We start from the raw sequence: 20,039 nt of genomic DNA on the forward strand, positions 1-20,039 counted from the left end.
GTTTACATACATACGTAGCAAGTGTAAATTAGCTTCCTAACTGGTTCACATATATTAGAAGACTTAATACTTGATAGCCCAACAATCATAAAATTAAGTTTGTATTGATATGCCAACTTAAGTTATCCTAAGCCAAGTCTGTTGATGCATAATCTAACCTAGAGTACTAACATTCCTGCCAATAAGCTTATCCACACAGCTAACCTCAAATTAATCAGAGTTATCAAGATTTTAGTGTACTCAATGCTCATCGTGTCATAAGAGTTGTCAGTTCACGAGGATTGGTCCCAAAGCTAGGAAAAAGGTTGATAACTTTCCCTTTACTTAATAAAAAAAGATACTGAGGATATATTTCACATGTGAAGCAGTTTATGTCCAACCTCCCTCTCCTTAATAACATTCAATGCTTAGTTCGGATCAACAACAAATATTTGGTCATGACAAAGCAAGAATTAAAAATTAAGCATTAAAAAGAGAAAGCCTGTCTACTTCAGTTTAGGGAAACCACATCAGGCCGAGTAACAAAAGTTAGCTTTAGAAAGCTGCTGGAATCCAAAGACAAAGGGATAATAGTTTCTAGCCCCAGTGAAGTGAATTTGAAAAAAAATGACATACAGAAAAAGAAAATCTTGTTATTCAACCATTGAAAAAAAGACTTTTAAGAAATCCAAATAAATCACACGCTGGCACTCAGCTGTATAGACAGCGAGAAAGGTGGTAGATCATAAGGTGGTTTTGATTGATCACTGTTGACTAGACAGTTTGAATTCACCAATGGAACATGCAACACTGACGAATAAAAACTTTTGTGAACAATGTTTAACCCCATCTATAAACCCAATGACATTACTGACATTTAATAAATAAAGTTAGTGATATTCACCTATAACATTTTGGGATGTAGCCTTCTTTTTAAGATTAATTTCCTCATTTTAGAAAGATAGTATTCGATGCAATCCAGCAGCGTCTATCATCTATATTGGAATGAAACAAAATCAACTTTTCAACAATTTATTTGTAAAAAGCAGCATATTGTACAATATTACACATTACCAGCAAAGCTGCCCCATGTTGCCTTCCAAAATCTAAAGAACAAAGTTTTCATATGAAGTATGCAAAAAAATTTTAAGCAAATTTTATCTAAATGCTCTCAGTATCTATTCAATGACATGATCAGAAGAGAGAGAAGTGAATAATATTTTTTGCTCCATTTAATATCATTGATGTTGAAAACACATTCCAAACATTTTTCTCCAAGACAATATTGAGATTATCACTGATGTGTCTAATGGCTTCTGATAAGAATGAAAACAAGTAAAATCAAGTACCGATTATTAAGTTGACAATAAAAAGATAAGAGAAAATAAAATTTCAATATACTTGAAACACTATAGTAAAGAAGTAGATGTCGGATATGACACAGTCCATTTCTGATATCAAAGAGAACTATAAAAGAAAACAATAGCTAAATATATATAGTTCTAGTAGCTTACTTATGTACAGATCCATTCTTAAACTATCTATCAATGGAAATTCTTCTCTCGCTGAAGTCGAGTAGTATAAGTGCGCGAAACTAAATTCCAGGAGTCCATATACCTATCCATACACATTGCCAAACATTTCTGAAAATTTAAATACAGTACATTATCTATGTAAAACAGTCATTAAAATATCCCTCAAAATCCATACAAAATAATGCATCTGTATTACCCAACTCTTGATTCATTCAAAGCAATTTCATGTTGCACTTTCACAGACAGTATTAACCCTTTTACCCCCAGGGTATTTGGAAATTTCCAACCCTTAACCCCCAGGGATTATTTTTTTTCAACCACATTTTGCAGTAATATGTTATTTTTATTAATAAAATAAATTTTTGAATATACTTACCCGATAATCATGTAGCTGTCAACTCCGTTGCCCGACAGAATTCTATGGAGGGATACGCCAGCTATCACAATACTAGAAGGGGGTGTATTTACCAGCGCCACCTGTGGCCAGGTACTCAAGTACTTCTTGTTGACACCTCCTCAATTATTCCTCGGTCCACTGGTTCTCTATGGGGAGGAAGGGAGGGTCGATTAAATCATGATTATCGGGTAAGTATATTCAAAAATTTATTTTATTAATAAAAATAACATTTTTCAATATTAAACTTACCCGATAATCATGTAGCTGATTCACACCCAGGGGGGTGGGTGAAAACCAGTGTACAAGATTAAAGGATAGCTAAGTATCCCATATTTCATATAATCAGTTATCCACAATAACAATGAAATAATAAGTACCTGGTAAGGAAGTCGACTTGAACCGCTACTCTGCCTTTAATAAGATCGTCTTCCTTACTGAGCGCAGCGTTCCTCTTGGGAGGCTGAATCAACTCAAAGGTGCTAAAGTATACAGGGCTGCAACCCATACTAAAGGACCTCATCACAACCTTTAACCTTGGCGCTTCTCAAGAAAGAATTGACCACCCGCCAAATCAACAAGGATGTGGAAGGCTTCTTAGCCGACCGTACAACCCATAAAAAGTATTCAAGAGAAAGGTTAAAAAGTTATGGGATTATGGGAATGTAGTGGCTGAGCCCTCGCCTACTACTGCATTCGTTGCTACGAATAGACCCAGGGTGTAGCAGTACTCGTAAAGAGACTGGACATCTTTGAGATAGAATGATGCGAACACTGACTTGTTTCTCCAATAGGTTGCATCCATAACACTCTGCAGAGAACGGTTCTGTTTGAAGGCCACTGAAGTAGCCACAGCTCTCACTTCATGTGTCCTTACCTTCAGCAAAGCAAGGTCTTCTTCCTTCAGATGAGAATTTGCTTCTCTAATCAGAAGCCTAATGTAGTAAGAAACTGAGTTCTTAGACATTGGTAGAGAAGGCTTCTTGATAGCACACCATAAGGCTTCTGATTGTCCTCGTAATGGTTTTGACCTTTAGATAGTACTTAAGAGCTCTAACTGGGCAAAGTACTCTCTCCAGTTCGTTCCCCACCATGTTGGACAGGCTTGGGATCTCGAACGACTTAGGCCAAGGACGGGAAGGAAGCTCGTTTTTAGCCAAAAAACCGAGCTGCAAGGAACATGTAGTCGTTTCAGATGTGAAACCTATGTTCCTGCTGAAGGCGTGGATCTCACTTACTCTTTTACCTGTTGCTAAGCACACGAGGAAAGAGTTTTTTAATGTGAGGTCCTTAAAAGAGGCTGATTGGAGCGGTTCAAATCCTGATGACATTAGGAACCTTAGGACCACGTCTAGATTCCAGCCTGGAGTGGACAACCGACGTTCCTTTGAGGTCTCAAAAGACCTAAGGAGGTCCTGTAGATCTTTGTTGGAGGAAAGATTCAAGCCTCTGTGGCGGAAAACCGCTGCCAACAAACTTCTGTAACCCTTGATCGTAGGAGCGGATAGGGAGCTTACGTTCCTTAGATGTAACAGGAAGTCAGCAATCTGGGTTACATTGGTACTGGTTGAGGAAAACTGCATTGGCCTTGCACCAGCTTCGGAAGACTTCCCATAAAGACTGATAGACTCTGAGAGTGGATGTCGTCCTTGCTCTGGCAATCGCTCTGGCTGCCTCCTTCGAAAAGCCTCTAGCTCTTGAGAGTCTTTCGATAGTCTGAAGGCAGTCAGACGAAGAGCGTGGAGGTTGGGTGTACCTTCTTTACGTGAGGTTGACGCAGAAGGTCCACTCTAGGAGGAAGAGTCCTGGGAACGTCGACCAGCCATTGCAGTCCCTCAGTGAACCATTCTCTCGCGGGCCAGAGGGGAGCAACCAACGTCAGCCGTGTCCCTTTGTGAGAGGCGAACTTCTGAAGTACCCTGTTGACAATCTTGAACGGCGGGAATGCATACAGGTTGAGATGGGACCAATCCAGCAGAAAGGCATCCACGCGAACTGCTGCTGGGTCTGGAATCGGAGAACAATACAAGAGGAGCCTCTTGGTCATCGAGGTAGCGAATAGATCTATGGTTGGCTGACCCCACAGGGCCCAAAGTCTGCTGCAAACATTCTTGTGAAGGGTCCACTCTGTGGGGAAGACCTGACCCTTCCGGCTGAGGCGATCTGCCATGACATTCATATCGCCCTGAATGAGCCTCGTTACCAGCGTGAGCTTTCGATCTTTTGACCAAATGAGGAGGTCCCTTGCGATCTCGAACAACTTCCTCGAATGAGTCCCTCCCTGCTTGGAGATGTAAGCCAAGGCTGTGGTGTAGTCGGAGTTCACCTCCACCACCTTGTTAAGCTGGAGGGACTTGAAGTTTATCAAGGCCAAATGAACTGCCAACAACTCCTTGCAATAGATGTGAAGTGTCCTTTGCTCCTGATTCCATGTTCCCGAGCATTCCTGTCCGTCCAGTGTCGCACCCCAGCCCGTGTCCGATGCGTCCGAGAAGAGACGGTGGTCGAAGGTCTGAACAGCCAATGGTAGACCTTCCTTGAGAAGAATGCTGTTCTTCCACCACGTTAGAGTAGACCTCATCTCTTCGGAAACAGGAACTGAGCCCGTCTCTAGCGTCATGTCCTTTATCCAGTGAGCAGCTAGATGATACTGAAGGGGGCGGAGGTGGAGTCTCCCTAACTCGATGAACAGGGCCAGCGATGAAAGTGTCCCTGTTAGACTCATCCACTGCCTGACTAAGCATCGGTTCCTTCTCAGCATGCTCTGGATGCATTCTAGGGCTTGGAAGATCCTTGGGGCCGACGGACAAGTCCGAAAAGCTCGACTCTGAAGATCCATACCCAAGGAGACAATGGTCTGGGATGGAACGAGCTGAGACTCCTCAAAATTGACCAGGAGGCCCAGTTCCTTGGTCAGATCCATAGTCCATTTGAAAATCTCCAGACAGCGACGACTTGAGGGAGCTCTTAAAAGCCAGTCGTCTGACGGAGCCGGACACAAGATCATGATACTGCTGCACAGTCTGTAAACTGTCAATCATGGGCAAGCGAGGAAGTACAGTGACAACCCGAATCTGTCTAGACTGTCTGGGTCGTACAGACAACTCCTTAACGGGTTGCTGAGGTTGCCCACTGCGTCACAACAAGTCCCTTCTGTTGGTTGTTGAACGTCTTCCCCGTGACACATTGACTCCGTAAACAAAAAATCCTCTAACAAGGACTAAGCTTGGACTGCATGTCATGCAACACAGCTCAAGGTCTATGGGAGCAGGTGTGGTAACAGACGGGATTAGCGGCTGAAGTGTAACCATTACCTTCCCTGTAAGCATGTTATGCTTAAATAAAAGTCCATAAGAGGTTATGCAGCTAAAGGCTCCCTCCAAATGACAGAGTCTTCAAGGGAATATCAGAAGGAGGGAGAAAAGAACTTTCTCATCTACAGGGACCTTATCCTAGAAAAGCTAAGTTCTCTGAGTGAGGGTTCACTGGTGCAAAGCAGCAGACTAGAAGGCAACGTTATGAAACTGCTTGACAGTCTAGTGAGTTGGCAACAACCCAAGATGTGTTGAGAAGCATGCGGTAAGGTATGCAGAGCATGATGTATGCAGAGTATGCTGTATGCAGAGCATGCTGTATGTAGAGCATGTTGTATGCAGAGCATGCTGAATGCAGAGCATGCTGTATGCAGAGCATGTTGTATGCAGAGCATGCTGAATGCTGAGCATGTAGTAAGCAGAGCCTGCTGTAAGCAGAGCCTGCTGAAAGGAAAGCAGAGCATGTGCATGGCGTTCCATGACCAGTGCTAGAGTGCTTTATGCATGCTTGCATGGGGTTTAAACCATGGTATGCTGAACAGCAGAGTCAGAACGAGCTGGAACAACAACAGAGGTTTCCTCAACTTGAGGGAAAACCTGAGGTTCAGACTGCATAGGCTGAACAACAGACGGAGCAGAAGGCAGGTGCAAGGGTGAAGGAGGTTGACTCCTAGCAAGAGTTGCACCCAAGGATTGCACCAGCTGAGCGGAGGACGGAGGCGGAGTAGTCCGTTCCTGTTCCTGAGAGATGAGTGGAGCATGAGAAGGTTGAGGCTGCGCAGAACAAGGTAACTGAACTTTAAGTGGTTTGTACCTGAAATACGCAATTCTATCCTTTCTCAAAGTTAGTAATTGCGAAAACAGAATTACAATGTAACAGAAAATTCTAATGAAAGATAATTCAGTGGTTGGAAAGAGACTAAACACTAGATCACTCTAGAAACGTTTAGTTTCTTCCCCTAAAGAGACTAGGGAGAAGAGCAAAAAACGATAACGACGTTACTCGTACGCCTGGCAGGCTTGAATGAAACGTTTACCCTCTTTCTCCCTCCGTCTCTATCTCTCTCTCTCTCTCTCTCTCTCTCTCTCTCTCTCTCTCTCTCTCTCTCTTGACTTAGAACCTGAGAGAAGAGCCCAATCATATATATCGTTAAAACATATTATTGTTAAAGGAAAAAAACTGAAAAGTTCCTTTATTAGGATCAAAACCATTAAGTTAAGAAAGAATGAACAAAACGCTAGACACGGTTACTCTTACTGCAACGTGAAACCGTGAACATTCTTTCTCTATCGTAACGATAGAGTGCAAGTTGAACGTTCTGAACGTCAACAACTGCAGAGACAAAACAAAACGTTAGTTCAACTTTGAAAACAGTACGAGACTGTCAAAGAAAATCTTTCAAACTCTGTGGTGGAAATAGCATAATATGTTAACAGGTAAAACCGAAATGACGGGCTCAAAGTTTATTAACTTCGGTAAAAGACCGCCTACTATTAGGAAGGTCGAATATAAACAAATATAAAAATTAATTTTAATGAGTTTATAATAAAAGGAAGTTAATCGAAGAGGCCTATAAGAGGCGGAGAGATATAAAATAAATCTATAACTTTTGTTAAGCAAAATTAAGAAAGAGAGTCTATACTCTCTTAGACACCAACACTTCCGTCTAAGGGAAGGGTCGGCCATTGAAAGGTGAACGAGAGTTCATACTCTCTCGTCACCAAAATTAATCAAATTAATTCCAAAAGCTAACTAAGCTAATATAGAAGTTTTCCAGTAAAGCGACAGCCGAAATCAAAGAGAAATACTTCACCAAAGTCGTGAAAATACTCCAAGAACATAAGCGTATCCCAGAACGTCTTGCCGGAAGCACGACAGAGGAATAATTGAGGAGGTGTCAACAAGAAGTACTTGAGTACCTGGCCACAGGTGGCGCTGGTAAATACACCCCCTTCTAGTATTGTGATAGCTGGCGTATCCCTCCATAGAATTCTGTCGGGCAACGGAGTTGACAGCTACATGATTATCGGGTAAGTTTAATATTGAAAATTTTTTTTTAAATTGCTCTAACAGCCTTAATTTTTGTCATAGAGAGATCAGGTTGGTCTCATTCTCTTGGAAAATTCCTGAAGTTTCTCAAAATATTATCAAAAATGTCAAAAAAAAAAAAAAATTAAATAGCAGTTTTTTGCAAGGACGTACCGGTACGTCCATGGGGGTAAAGGGATGAGTTTTGTGAAACATACCAGTACGTCCTTTGGGAGTAAAAGGGTTAAGAAAGTTCCCAAACTCATCTAAAATAAAAACAAAAGTAAGTCTTATGGAATACTGTACATGAAAACCTCTACTATAGAAGTATCCTAATTTCTCAAAAAATTTAACTGCAATCAATATATTTTTCAATAAAAGAAAAACATTACTGATAAAAACCCAAAGAAAATAAGATTTAGTTAATGTAATGATAATAGCACAATTGCAGTCTTTTTATCAATCATATTATTACCGTAGAGTAATACCCCACACCGAGTCATTAATTGATTCCAAGAGACAAGACGTGGTCAACTTTCCATGTAGGTTGGATTTTCACCTTGTAAGGGGACTTATATATTCCCTATAAATGTATTGGATGCATTCAAGTATAGTATTTACAACCTGCTTTTATTTTATAAAAACCAGATACCTGCATTAATAATATTCCATGTGAAGTACAGTACTGCACATTGCAGCTCTTCATTGTTATTTTACGGCATAAAACCAAGGTAAGGTCTGATAGAACAGTGTATAGTGGATTTAATTTTTCTATTTAATACTTACGGATGAGCAACATAAAGTTGGAACCAACATAAGGGTTATTATTGTATGAAGTATAGTTAAAATGTTATTTTCATTAGTAAAATAAATTTTTGAATATACTTACCCGATGATCATATAGCTGTCAGCTCTGCTGCCCGACAGAAAAACCTACGGGCGGAATACGCCAGCGATCGCTATACAGGTGGGGGTGTACATCAACAGCGCCATCTGTCAACTAGGTACTCAAGTACTCGATGTCAACATAGAACCAATTTTCTCCTCTGTCCACTGGGTCTCTATTGGGGAGGAAGGGTGGGTCCTTTAATTTATGATCATCGGGTAAGTATATTCAAAAATTTATTTTACTAATGAAAATAACATTTTTCAATATTAAACTTACCCGATGATCATATAGCTGATTCACACCCAGGGGGGTGGGTAGAGACCAGCATTACATGTTGACATTATTATGAGCTAAGTATTCCGTATTTCATTTTAGCAGTTATTCAAAATAACAAGCATAAAATAAATAAGTACCTGGTAAGGAAGTCGACTTGAACAATTACTCTGCCTTTTTAAGTACGTCTTCCTTACTGAGCCTCGCGATCCTCATAGGATGCTGAGCGACTCCTAGGAGCTGAAGTATGAAGGGTTGCAACCCATACTAAAGGTCCTCATCAAAACCTCTAATCTAGGCGCTTCTCAAGAAATGACTTTGACCACCCGCCAAATCAAGTAGGATGCGAAAGGCTTCTTAGCCTTCCGGACAACCCAAAAATATTAATAAAACATTTCAAGAGAAAGATTAAAAAGGTTATGGAATTAGGGAATTGTAGTGGTGGAGCCCTCACCACTACTGCACTCGTTGCTACGAATGGTCCCAGAGTGTAGCAGTTCTCGTAAAGAGACTGGACATTCTTAAGATAAAAGACGCGAACACTGATTTGCTTTTCCAATAGGTTGCGTCGAATATACTTTGCAGAGATCTATTTTGTTTAAAGGCCACGGAAGTTGCGACAGCTCTAACTTCGTGTGTCCTTACCTTCAGCCAAGCTTGGTCTTCCTCATTCAGATGGGAATGAGCTTCTCGTATTAACAGTCTGATAAAATAGGATAAAGAATTCTCTGACATAGGCAAAGATGGATTCTTAACTGAACACCACAAAGCTTCAGACGGGCCTCGTAAAGGTTTTTAAAATAGAACTTAAGAGCTCTTACAGGACATAATACTCTTTCTAGTTCATTTCCAACCATACGATAAGTTTGGAATATCGAACGATATTGGTCAAGGCCGAGAAGGCAGCTCGTGTTTGGCTAGCAAACCAAGTTGTAGAACATGTAGCCGTTTCGGATGAGAATCCGATGTTCTTGCTGAAGGCATGAATCTCACTGACTCTTTTAGCTGTGGTTAAGCATATCAAGAAAAGAGTCTTAAAGGTGAGATCTTTCAGGGAGGCTGATTGAAGCGGTTCGAACTTGTCTGACATAAGGAATCTTAGAACCACGTCTAAATTCCAACCAGGTGTAACCAAACGACGCTCCTTCGTGGTCTCAAAAGACTTAAGGAGGTCTTGTAGATCTTTATTGTTGGAAAGATCTAAGCCTCTGTGACGGAAGACTGATGCCAACATGCTTCTGTAACCCTTGATAGTGGGAGCTGAAAGAGATCGTTCTTTCCTCAGATATAAGAGAAAGTCAGCTATTGAGTTACAGAGGTACTGGTCGAGGATACGGATACTGACTTGCACCAGTTTCGGAAGATTTCCCACTTCGATTGGTAGATTCTAAGGGTGGATGTTCTCCTTGCTCTAGCAAACGCTCTGGTTGCCTCCTTCGAAAAACCTCTAGCTCTCGAGAGTCTTTCGATATTCTGAAGGCAGTCAGACGAAGAGCGTGGAGGCCTTGGAGTACCTTCTTTACGCGTGGCTGACGTAGCAGGTCCACCCTTAGGGAAAGTGTTCTGGGAACGTCTACTAGCCATCGAAGTACCTCGGTGAGTTATTCTCTCGCGGGCCAGAGGGAAGCAACTAGCGTCAACTTTGTCCCTTCGTGAGAGGCGAACTTCTGCAGTACCTAGTTGACAATCTTGAACGGAGGGAATGCATATAGATCTAGATGTGACCAATCTAGTAGAAAGGCATCTATATGAACTACTGCTGGGTCCGGGATAGGTGAGCAAACTATTGGGAGCCTCTTGGTCATCGAGGTTGCGAAGAGATCTATGGTTGGCTGGCCCCAGGTGGCCCAAAGTCTCTTGCATACATCCTTGTGGAGGGTCCAATCTGTTGGAATTATTTGTCCCTTCCTACTGAGACAATCTGCTATGACATTCAAGTTGCCTTGGATGAACCTCGTTACTAGTGAAAAGTCTAGACCTGTTGACCAGGTGAGGAGGTCTCTTGCGAACTCGTACCATGTCAGAGAGTAGGTCCCTCCTTGCTTGGAGATGTACGTCAAAGCAGGGTGTTGTCCGTGTTCACCTCCACCACTTTGCCTTGAAGGAGAGACCTGAAGCTTTTCCAGGTCAGACGTACTGCCAGTAGCTTCTTGCAGTTGAAATGCATTGTCCTTTGACTCGAGTTCCATAATCCCGAGCATTCCCTACCGCCTAATGTCGCACCCCAGCCTACGTCCGATGCGTCCGAGAAGAGAACGTGGTTGGGAGTCTTAACAGTCAGGGGAAGACCCTTTCAAAGGTTGATAAAGTCCTTTCACCAAGTCAGACCAGACTTTATCTTTCCGGAAACCGGGATCGAGACCGCTTCTAGCGTCTTGTCCTTTTCCAGTGAAAAGCTAGATGATACAGAAGAGGACGGAGGTGTAGTCTTCCAAGTGACACAAATTGAACCACGGATGACAGTGTCCTAACCAGACTCATCCACAGCCTGACAGGGCAGCGTTCCTTCTTCAGCATCTTCTGGATGGATAGCAGGGCTGGGGGTTGATCGTCTTGTTCAGCAACGTCCTCATCAGAGGGTTCCTCATCCGAACTGATAAGGAAACGGCAACGGAGTGGGCAACGTCTGACTCGCTGAATCCGGTCGCACTGGTGGATGCGTGACGGAGCCGGACACAATATCATGGTACTGCTGCACAGTCTGTGAACTGTCAACCATGGGGACGCGAGGAAGTACAGCGTCAACCCGAAACTGTCTAGATTGTCTGGGTTGTGCAGTCAACCCCCTACCGGGTTGCTGAGGTTGCCGCACTGCGTCACAACAAGTCACCTCTGCTGGTTGTTGAACGTCTTCCTAGTGACACACTGAACGTCCACAACCACCTCCGAGAGTCGCTTAACGTCAACGTGCGACTGGCAACCCGCACTGGGTCGCATCGGTGGAGGAACCACCTCAACTGGCGGACGCGAGTAGGATACCTCAGCGTCAACAGGGCGCACAACCAACCGGTAGGAAGGTTGTTGGCCAGAAGGTTCTTCTCCGTAAAAAATCCTCTATCAAGGACACAAGCTTGGACTGCATGTCTTGCAGCAAAGCCCATTAGGGTCTACGGGAGCAGGTGTGGCAACAGACGGGGTTAGCGACTGAAGCGGAACCATTTACCATCCCTGGAAGCCTTGTTATGCTTTAATTAAAGTCCATAGGAGGCTAAGCAGCTTAAGGCTCCTCTCCAAATGACAGAGTCCTCAAAGGAATATCAGTAGGAGGGAGAACAGCACTTTCTCATCTACAGGAACCATGTCCGAGAAAAGCTAGGTTATCTCAGTGAGGGTCTCACTGGTGCATAAGCAGCAGACCAGAAGGCAATGTTATGTAACTGCTTGACAGTCTGTGAACTGTCAAAAACTGAACTGTCAACCACAACAGGTGCGTGAAGACATGCAGCACTGGTGCATTAGCAGCAGACCAGAAGGCAACGTTATATAACTGCCTGACAGTCTGTGAACTGTCAACCACAACAGGTGCGTGAGGACATACAGCACTGGTGCATTAGAAGCAGACCAGAAGGCAACGTCATGTAACTGCTTGACAGTCTGTGAGCTGGCAACAACCAAAGCTGTGTGGGGAAGCCTCAACTCCTGACTGACTAGTCTGCTGCGGGCGAGTGGCGGTAACCACAGTGGGTTGCGGAGGCTGACACACCGTGTCAAAACACGGCAGCTTGTGGTAGCTCACGCACGGCAACGGAGTGCTCCGTGTGTCTGTGGGAGTCAGCATGCGTCTGGCAGGGTCGACTGCGCATGGGTGGAAGAGCTCTCACAACAAGAGTGTGGGAGCAGGCAGCCGCAGCGTCTGCTGGGCGCACAACCGTGGCAGGTTGTAGGCAAACGGGTGCATCGTCAACCTTCTCCGCAGTCGGAGTGTGGGAGCAGGCAACCAAAACGGAGTGGTGGTGCGTGGTGGGGACTGCCGTGGGTTGCGGAAACTAACGCATCGCGTCAAAAAACGGCAGCTTGACTCCACCTTCCCACTGCTGATGCGGTAGCTCACGCATGTCAACGGAGGGTGCCGCACGTCGGCTAACGTCAACATGCGTCTGGCAGGGTCGACTGCGCATCGGTGGTGGAGCTCTCCGCAGCCGGAGTGTGGGAGCAGGCAGCCTCAGCGTGAGCTGGGCGCACAACCGTGGCAGGTTGTAGGCTAACGGGAGCAGTGTCAACCTTCTCCGCACGAAACTCCTGCATAACCGCAGCTAACTGAGTCTGCATAGACTGCAGTAAAGACCACTTAGGGTCTACAAAAGCGGCAACAGACGGAGCTACTGTCCGTTGTGACTGAGGGTCTAAAACAGCTGGTGCGGCAACAGACGGAGTTACTGCCTGTTGCGGTACCACCTTGCCTCTCTTGGGAGGTGTGCAGTCGTCGGATGACTGCAGCGAGTCCGAACTGACCCAGTGGCTACACCTGGGCCGATGGACTTGCGCGGAAGGGACCGACTTGCACTTAAAAAGCTGCGAGATGTGGTCCATGGTTTCTTACGAGAAACCTCTTCCGCAGACGAGGAATAAATGGGCTCTCTCGTCTTTGTGTGGGTGGGGCGATCTTGGGTAGATACGCCCGAAACCACGGAGGGAAAAACGTCTGTTCGTTGATCAAGGCCTGTGGAACCCATAAGTCGTTCGACATTACTTCTCCCCTGGGCTTGGGAGCTTGTAAGAGGTCCCGGACTAGGTGAACGACTGGCACGAACAGACGAACCCTCGGACGCAACACTGTAACACTTTGCGCATATCACTTTATCACTTTGATTTTCAGTTTTGCACTTATTTCACTGAAATCGAAACTTTAACTGATTTCTACCTGAAACACGCAATCCTATCCTTCATTAAAAGGTAGTAATTGCGAAAACAGTCGTACAATGCAACAGAAAACATATATAAAGATAAAGAATTCAGTGGCTGGGAAAGAGACTAAACACTATATCAAATAAACTACGTTTACAATCTCTCACCGCACATAGCCTGGGAACAAGAATAAAACCCTAGAAACGTTTTACCTTCTTCCCCTACAGCGACTAGGGAGGAGAGTAAAAAACGAGAACAACGTTACCAGCTTGAACGAAACGTTTATTCTCCTCTCTCTCCCTCCGTCTCTATCTCTCTCTCTCTTTCTCTCTTGATTTCGCACCTGAGAGAAGAGCCCAATTATATATCGTTAAAACATGTTATTTGCTAAAGGAAAAAACTGAAAGGTTTTCCAAATAAAAAGTTCCTTTAATTTAGAATTTAAACCATTTAAGCTAAGAAAGAATGAACGAAACGCCAGAATCGGTTTACTCTTACTGCAAAGTGAAACCGTGATACACTCTCTCTCTATCGTAACGATAGAGCGCATGTTGAACGTCCTGAACGTCAACAACTGCGTAGACTAAAAACTAAACGTTAGTTCATCTTTGAAAACAGTACGAGACTATCAAAGAAATTCTTTCATAAAACATTAAAATTTAAAAAGTATTAAATTCTTTAAAGGTTAAATACGATGTAACGGGCTCAATGTTAATTAACTTCGGTTCCAAGTTAGGACCGCCTACTATCAGGAAAGGTCGCATATAAACAAACATAAAAATTTATTGTTATATGTTTATAATAAATGGAAAGTTAATCAAAGAGGCCTATAAAGGCGGAGAGATATAAAATATATAGATCTATAACGTGTTAAGCAAAATTACCAAAAACCTAAACACACTTCCGTCTAAGGGAAGGGTCGGCCATTTAAAAGTGAAAGAGAGTCCATACTCTCTTCGTCACCATAATTAAATTTATCCAAAACGAGTTCAAGTTTTGAAATGAAGATAAAACCCCTGCATAGCGAAAGCTCAAAACTGGAATAGTGTACTTCACCAAATCGTTGTGAAAACAAATCCAGTTAGTAACAGCGTATTTAGTAGGTCTTGCCAGTGGCACGACAGAGAGAAAATTGGTTCTATGTTGACATCGAGTACTTGAGTACCTACTTGACAGATGGCGCTGTTGATGTACACCCCCACCTGTATAGCGATCGCTGGCGTATTCCGCCCGTAGGTTTTTCTGTCGGGCAGCAGAGCTGACAGCTATATGATCATTGGGTAAGTTTAATATTGAAAATTAGCATTACTCCCATCGAACCCTGAACAGCTTTTCATTGCTAAAGCTTACCCTTAGAAAATTAACTAAAGGACATAAATTTCCAAAACCAATAGCCATGAAAAACTTAGTTCTTTCCAAAAACAAACGGTTGTAATTCACTATCAAAGTGATATTACTGTGCTGTATCACCCTAGCAGTACCAGCTGAACTCGGTTGAGTCCCTTGTTAGGCTGGGAGTAACGTAGAGAGTAGAGGTCCCCTTTTTGTTTTTGTTTCTTTGTTGATGTCGGCTACCCCCCAAAACTGGGGGAAGTGCCTTGGTATATGTATGTATGTATCATTAATGAGCAAGCTTTTTTACTGAAGATATTGAAAAAAGTCAAAAGGCCATGAACTGAACAGAAAACTTTCACATAATGGATAGCTCTAATGAAAAACATCATTATATTTTCTACCACAATCATCTTCTAACCAATGAATTAGGATAAACTCTCAGTACATAAAACAAAACCTCCATTGCACAAGTTACTTTGTAACACCTTCCTAAACAATTTATCATCCATCCCTACCTCCTGTGCATTATTGCACTTCCTGAACATCAAAGCCTTTCTTTTAAAACTGTAAGCCTTTTCTATCCAATCCTCTTCTATTTCCTAAAACTTCTCTAGTATTCACTTATCTATAGTTGCCCATCCTTTCCACATGACTGAGTCACCTAAAAGTAACTTAATTCACCCTTTCACATGATTTTTCTGCTGAAGTGATCAGCGGCATCATCATTTTTCATAATTTTTAATGGCAACCATCTGTTCCCTCATCCAGCCCAAGACTTGAATTTAGTTCAATTAGCTTAAGCTATGCCCTCTACAGACAGATAGACAGACAGACAGACAGAGAGAGAGAGAGAGAGAGAGAGAGAGAGAGAGAGAGAGAGAGAGAGAGAGAGAGAGAGAGAGAGAGAGAGAGTACTAGTTTCTTGCATACAGTCTAAAGAAAGCTCTATAGGTTACATAGATAATTTCTTATAATAGAAACTAAAATATCTAAACTAATTCTTGTTACTGAAAATTCCTTATGTACCCATCTATATTATGGATTAGTTTGACAATTTAAATCTTCCAAAATGGTACCTTTGTTGAACTGGACAGATATTGTGGGAGATATTTGTTTCTTGTACAAAGCTGGAGGCCAGAGGCATTCAACAGACGACCTTTAAATGATTAAAAGTCGTCCATGAATAGCAGAGACAAGGGACAGTGACAATGCCCTGAAGACTGACAATATACATAGAAGGTCAGTGCCAAGACCCATCTACACCCAATCTAGAGGCAAGGTCAGACACCCAATCTAGAAGCAAGGTCAGACAATGTATGGTGAGATAGACAATACAAGTCTCAAACCCCAATCCAGCAAATTGCCCACCAGGGACTTTTTCAATAGGCTACCACAACCACTGAATGTACCCATTGAACTGGTAAGTCTTCTCCAAAGTAATTTCAATGAGGGAAAAGTTATCCCTAGACAAATAAGTTCTACTAGTCCCAGTGGGATTCCTGGCTGAAGGTTTCTATAGTATAATTCTGATAGCCTCCCACCAATACAAAGCCAATCCTTAGGAAGTAGAAATCCAATCACTCCTTACACACTACACAAAAAGATTTCGACCAGTGGCAATGGACTCTGCATGCCAGACACAAAGTCTGAGAAACTACATCCACTCGACTCGTATTTCATTCCACGTTGATTTTCCATCAACACTAGGACACATACACATCACAGCAACTTGCTTCATACTCATTCTGAAACAAGAAAAAGTAATCACAAGAAAACACTTCAAAGGCCAGATGAAAGGCATAAAATGGTAAGTTACAATGCTTTGCCAAGTGTAAGTCAGACCTTGCCCAACATACGAACTAGTGGAAGGAGGCTGTTTCAAGGTTTCACTAGAGCATACCCTTTGAAAAGATGAAGGTTTGTTTCACATAGGAACAGCTGGATGTAAAATCCAGCCTCCCACAATGAGTTTCATGCTTCACAATAACAATAAATAGCTATTGCTCCATCTCTGAAACAAAAAGAAAATGAAAAATTCACTTGAAGGCGGATATGTACTTCCATACTCGATATGGCCGATAACTCAAGTGAAACTGTTGCTTGAGGGTGCACTCAGGCATACTATTCTACCTGTTTTCCTCTTTCCTTTCAACACTTAGAACCCTTGGCCTTACAGCCTTCTGTTTTCCCAAATGGGGTTATAGCTTAGCTAGTAAAAATGATAACAATAATAATACAGTAATAGTAATGAGACTTTGACAGATCTGGGAGTGGGGCTCATTTCCTGCACTCCCACCTATCATTAACTACCTTATTAACAATTTCAACAGTAGTTCCAGCTTGCTCAGAAATTATCCCTATATAAAGGAATATGGTTTGTATCTCTGTAGGAACAATATATAAATCAGGGATAGAAGTACAGTAAACAAATGTAAAGTGATTTATCAAGTAAATCACATACCAAGACATGTCTCAAACAAAATATTCATACTACAGTACTTACTTGTTCCGAACTATCTAGGGATGATCCTGGTTTTGATATACATTTAGAGAAACATTTCTCTCCCATTTTCTGGAAAGAAAAAAGATTATGATGAAGCATAACTTTATTCACTAAATCTGTCAAGAGATTTATTTCTTACACTGGTATATATAGTATTGTACATAATGTTACGCACTCCAGAGCTCATGACCTTAATAACAAAATCACAACAGTAAATATTTTCTTTTAAATTTCAAAGAAATTTTTATTTTTCCTAGATATACAAACTTGGGTACTTTAACATAAGGATATATTTTCAGTGGGAGCTGCCCCAGCCAATGAATTTGTTAATAAAGTAGTCAACAACAGATGGTGAGCGAGGGTGAGAACTATTAGCCTTCCACCAATCAGAATTTAGTCACTTTTGAATTTTAGTCAAGGGCTAATAAGGTTATTGAGGTGGTAACTCAACTTTTAAAGGTCTCAAGTTTGTATATATAGGAAAAATAAAAATTACTTTTAGAATTCACTATTTGTTCCTACACATATACAAGTGTTCCGCCCTTTAAAATAGGAGGTCCACTGATTGGTGGATCAGAAGTCCCCTTAACAACAAACTAGCTGGTTCTTTTTCTTTCCTTAAAGTGTCAATCTACTAGGTAAGTAAGGGAGCAAAGGAGTTGACTCTAGCCACCTTCTATCTACCTTACCCAGGAGTGAGAACACTGATAGGACCTGGCCTGTCCAAGATTGGTTCGGGGTAAAATGAGGGACCCCTTCCCGTAAAAGATAATACCAGTCAAGAATAATATACCTTGCATATAATAATTACTGGGTTGATATAAATTCCACCATCCTTCCCATCAGCAGAAAAGATGGGAAGATGCTTACTTAGATCTATAGAATGGAGCTCAGAAGGATCTAATACAAGTAGGCTATATAGAATGGAGCTCAGAAGGATCTAATAGAAGTATAAGTACAAGATTTTTTAACATGCAAGACTTAAGAAAGTTCTGATAAAAAGTCTAATCAACTCAATTCTGCGCCAAACCAGCCAAATCTGACAAGGCAGCTCCAAGGATGGCTTCAACCCATGAGGGGCCCCAAAGTGCCGATCAATGACCAAGGTTCTCCCTGCAAGAGGCTCCAAAGGTCACACATCCCAGTCCATTGCTCACAGGATTGAGTGCATGGGCATCCATGTAGAAACACTGGTTTGGGACTACAGTATTCGCCTCCATCCTTACCGGTCCAAGGTACGGTGTCTTAAGCGCAGACAAATCACGCAATCAGGAGTGAGCCCCAACCAGCCTTCCATTTATCTGACAACAGTTGCATGTGTGGAGGAGGGGAGTCAAGGTGAAGTTTTAGTTGTTCAGCCAGCGGGTATGAATAACCCGAGCCTCCTGCCCAACCGACTTGAACGAGAAGGTAAAGGTGATCCCTGGAGGCTGACAAGTGATTCTTCAATAATGCTGAAGGGATCTCTGATGAAGGCACCCACGAGGACCAAGCTTCTTCACCAAGAAAAAATGACAGAGAAGACTCTTATACAGAAATGGTTGCATTACCTACTTGACCGTGCTGATGCAAACATCTGATGGAAAGCCTCTCGCTGCTACTTTATCTATCAGCATGCCCAAGTACTTCAACTTTGGTATGAGATCTGACCTCTCCCCGCTTATCACAATCCCCAAGTTGTAACTAAACGTGAAAAGCCAATATCAATGCAGTAGCACAGCCTCACAGATGTGGTCAGGATCATTGTCGAAATGTGACAGATGTATCCCTTTGCAAATGGACCAAATTTGCTACCATAGTGAACACTTGAAGAGCAGTACACAGTTTGAAGTACAGTCTTGAACTCATTAACCGTAACTAAGAGGCAGAAGTGGAGGTACTTTCGAGAGGATTGATGCACAGGTACTTAGAAGTATGCATCTTTCAGAAACAAGGAAAGTATTAAGTCTCCACTGACGGAATTCAGCACAAAATGTACTACAGTATTTCCATCATGAACTTCATGTGAAGCACAAATTTGTACCGTGGAGAGGTCAATAACTGGTCTCCAGACCCCAGTTCATTACATATCTTGTAGTTTAATTACCTTGCTTTCTTTCCTCACTGGGCTATATTTCCCTGTTAGTGCTCTTGGGCTTATTGCATCTTGCTTTTCCAACTAGGGTTGTACCTCAGCTTGTAATAATAATAATAATATTAATGATAATAATATGGTGCTGTGGGTTAGTCTGGGGAACAGGAGGTTTGTTAGTCCCTAAACAAAAGGAGGACTGAGTACCCTAGATTAGGTTAGGTGGCTGGGTTTAGGTTACTCAGATATGTATTTTTTTTTTTCATTGGTGGTTTCAAACGAGTCCTGTGTCTATGAAACTAATCTTTATCTATGGAAATGAAGACCAAATTTACCTGAAACACATAATGTACAGAAATTAGATTTTACACAAAAAGATGCACTCCGTAGCCTACGGTCAGAGAAGCCTAATTCAATAACTTGATTTGAAATCTAAATTGTTTTTTAAATCTTATACTTACTGTCAATAATTCTTGTGTATTTGCTATGACAATTTGCTGTTTAACTTGGTCCATTAATTCCTCGCGCTGAGAGGACGATAGTCTGCCACCGGCACCACCTAAACTCTCCATTTTTACCAATTTTCTTATTCGATTTCTTGACTATCAGTGATTCTGTGCCAGAATATGTGCTCTTTTCGATCCTTTATAACAATCTATAATCACTATTCTAAATAAATATCTATTAATTGTTACAAAAAATTTTCAGAATTGTTGTCGGTCGACTGTAGGTATGATTACAGAAGACCTGACTCTTCGTTCTTCTACTTCTTGTTTTCTTCTATGAAAACTGATGGTCCTCTATATTGAGCAATCTTCCTCTCGATTGCATCACAAGATTTCAAGTTATGAAATTTATCTCATTTTGAGCAT

General features: G+C 42.2%; 1 protein-coding gene across 1 annotated transcript; it reads right to left on the bottom strand.

Moving 5' to 3' along the window:
* Positions 1-997: 997 nt before the first annotated feature.
* On the bottom strand, positions 998-19,931 carry LOC137652050 (mitochondrial import inner membrane translocase subunit Tim13). Its single transcript, XM_068385260.1, has 3 exons — positions 19,629-19,931; positions 17,097-17,165; positions 998-1,622 (listed from the first exon to the last, which is right to left on the bottom strand). Exons 1-3 carry the CDS (start codon positions 19,737-19,739, stop codon positions 1,524-1,526), a joined length of 279 nt encoding a protein of 92 aa, XP_068241361.1. The 5' UTR covers positions 19,740-19,931; the 3' UTR covers positions 998-1,523.
* Positions 19,932-20,039: the final 108 nt, after the last annotated feature.

Source organism: Palaemon carinicauda, chromosome 13 (assembly GCF_036898095.1).
Source record: "Palaemon carinicauda isolate YSFRI2023 chromosome 13, ASM3689809v2, whole genome shotgun sequence".
Classification (NCBI taxonomy): Eukaryota; Metazoa; Arthropoda; class Malacostraca; order Decapoda; family Palaemonidae; genus Palaemon; species Palaemon carinicauda.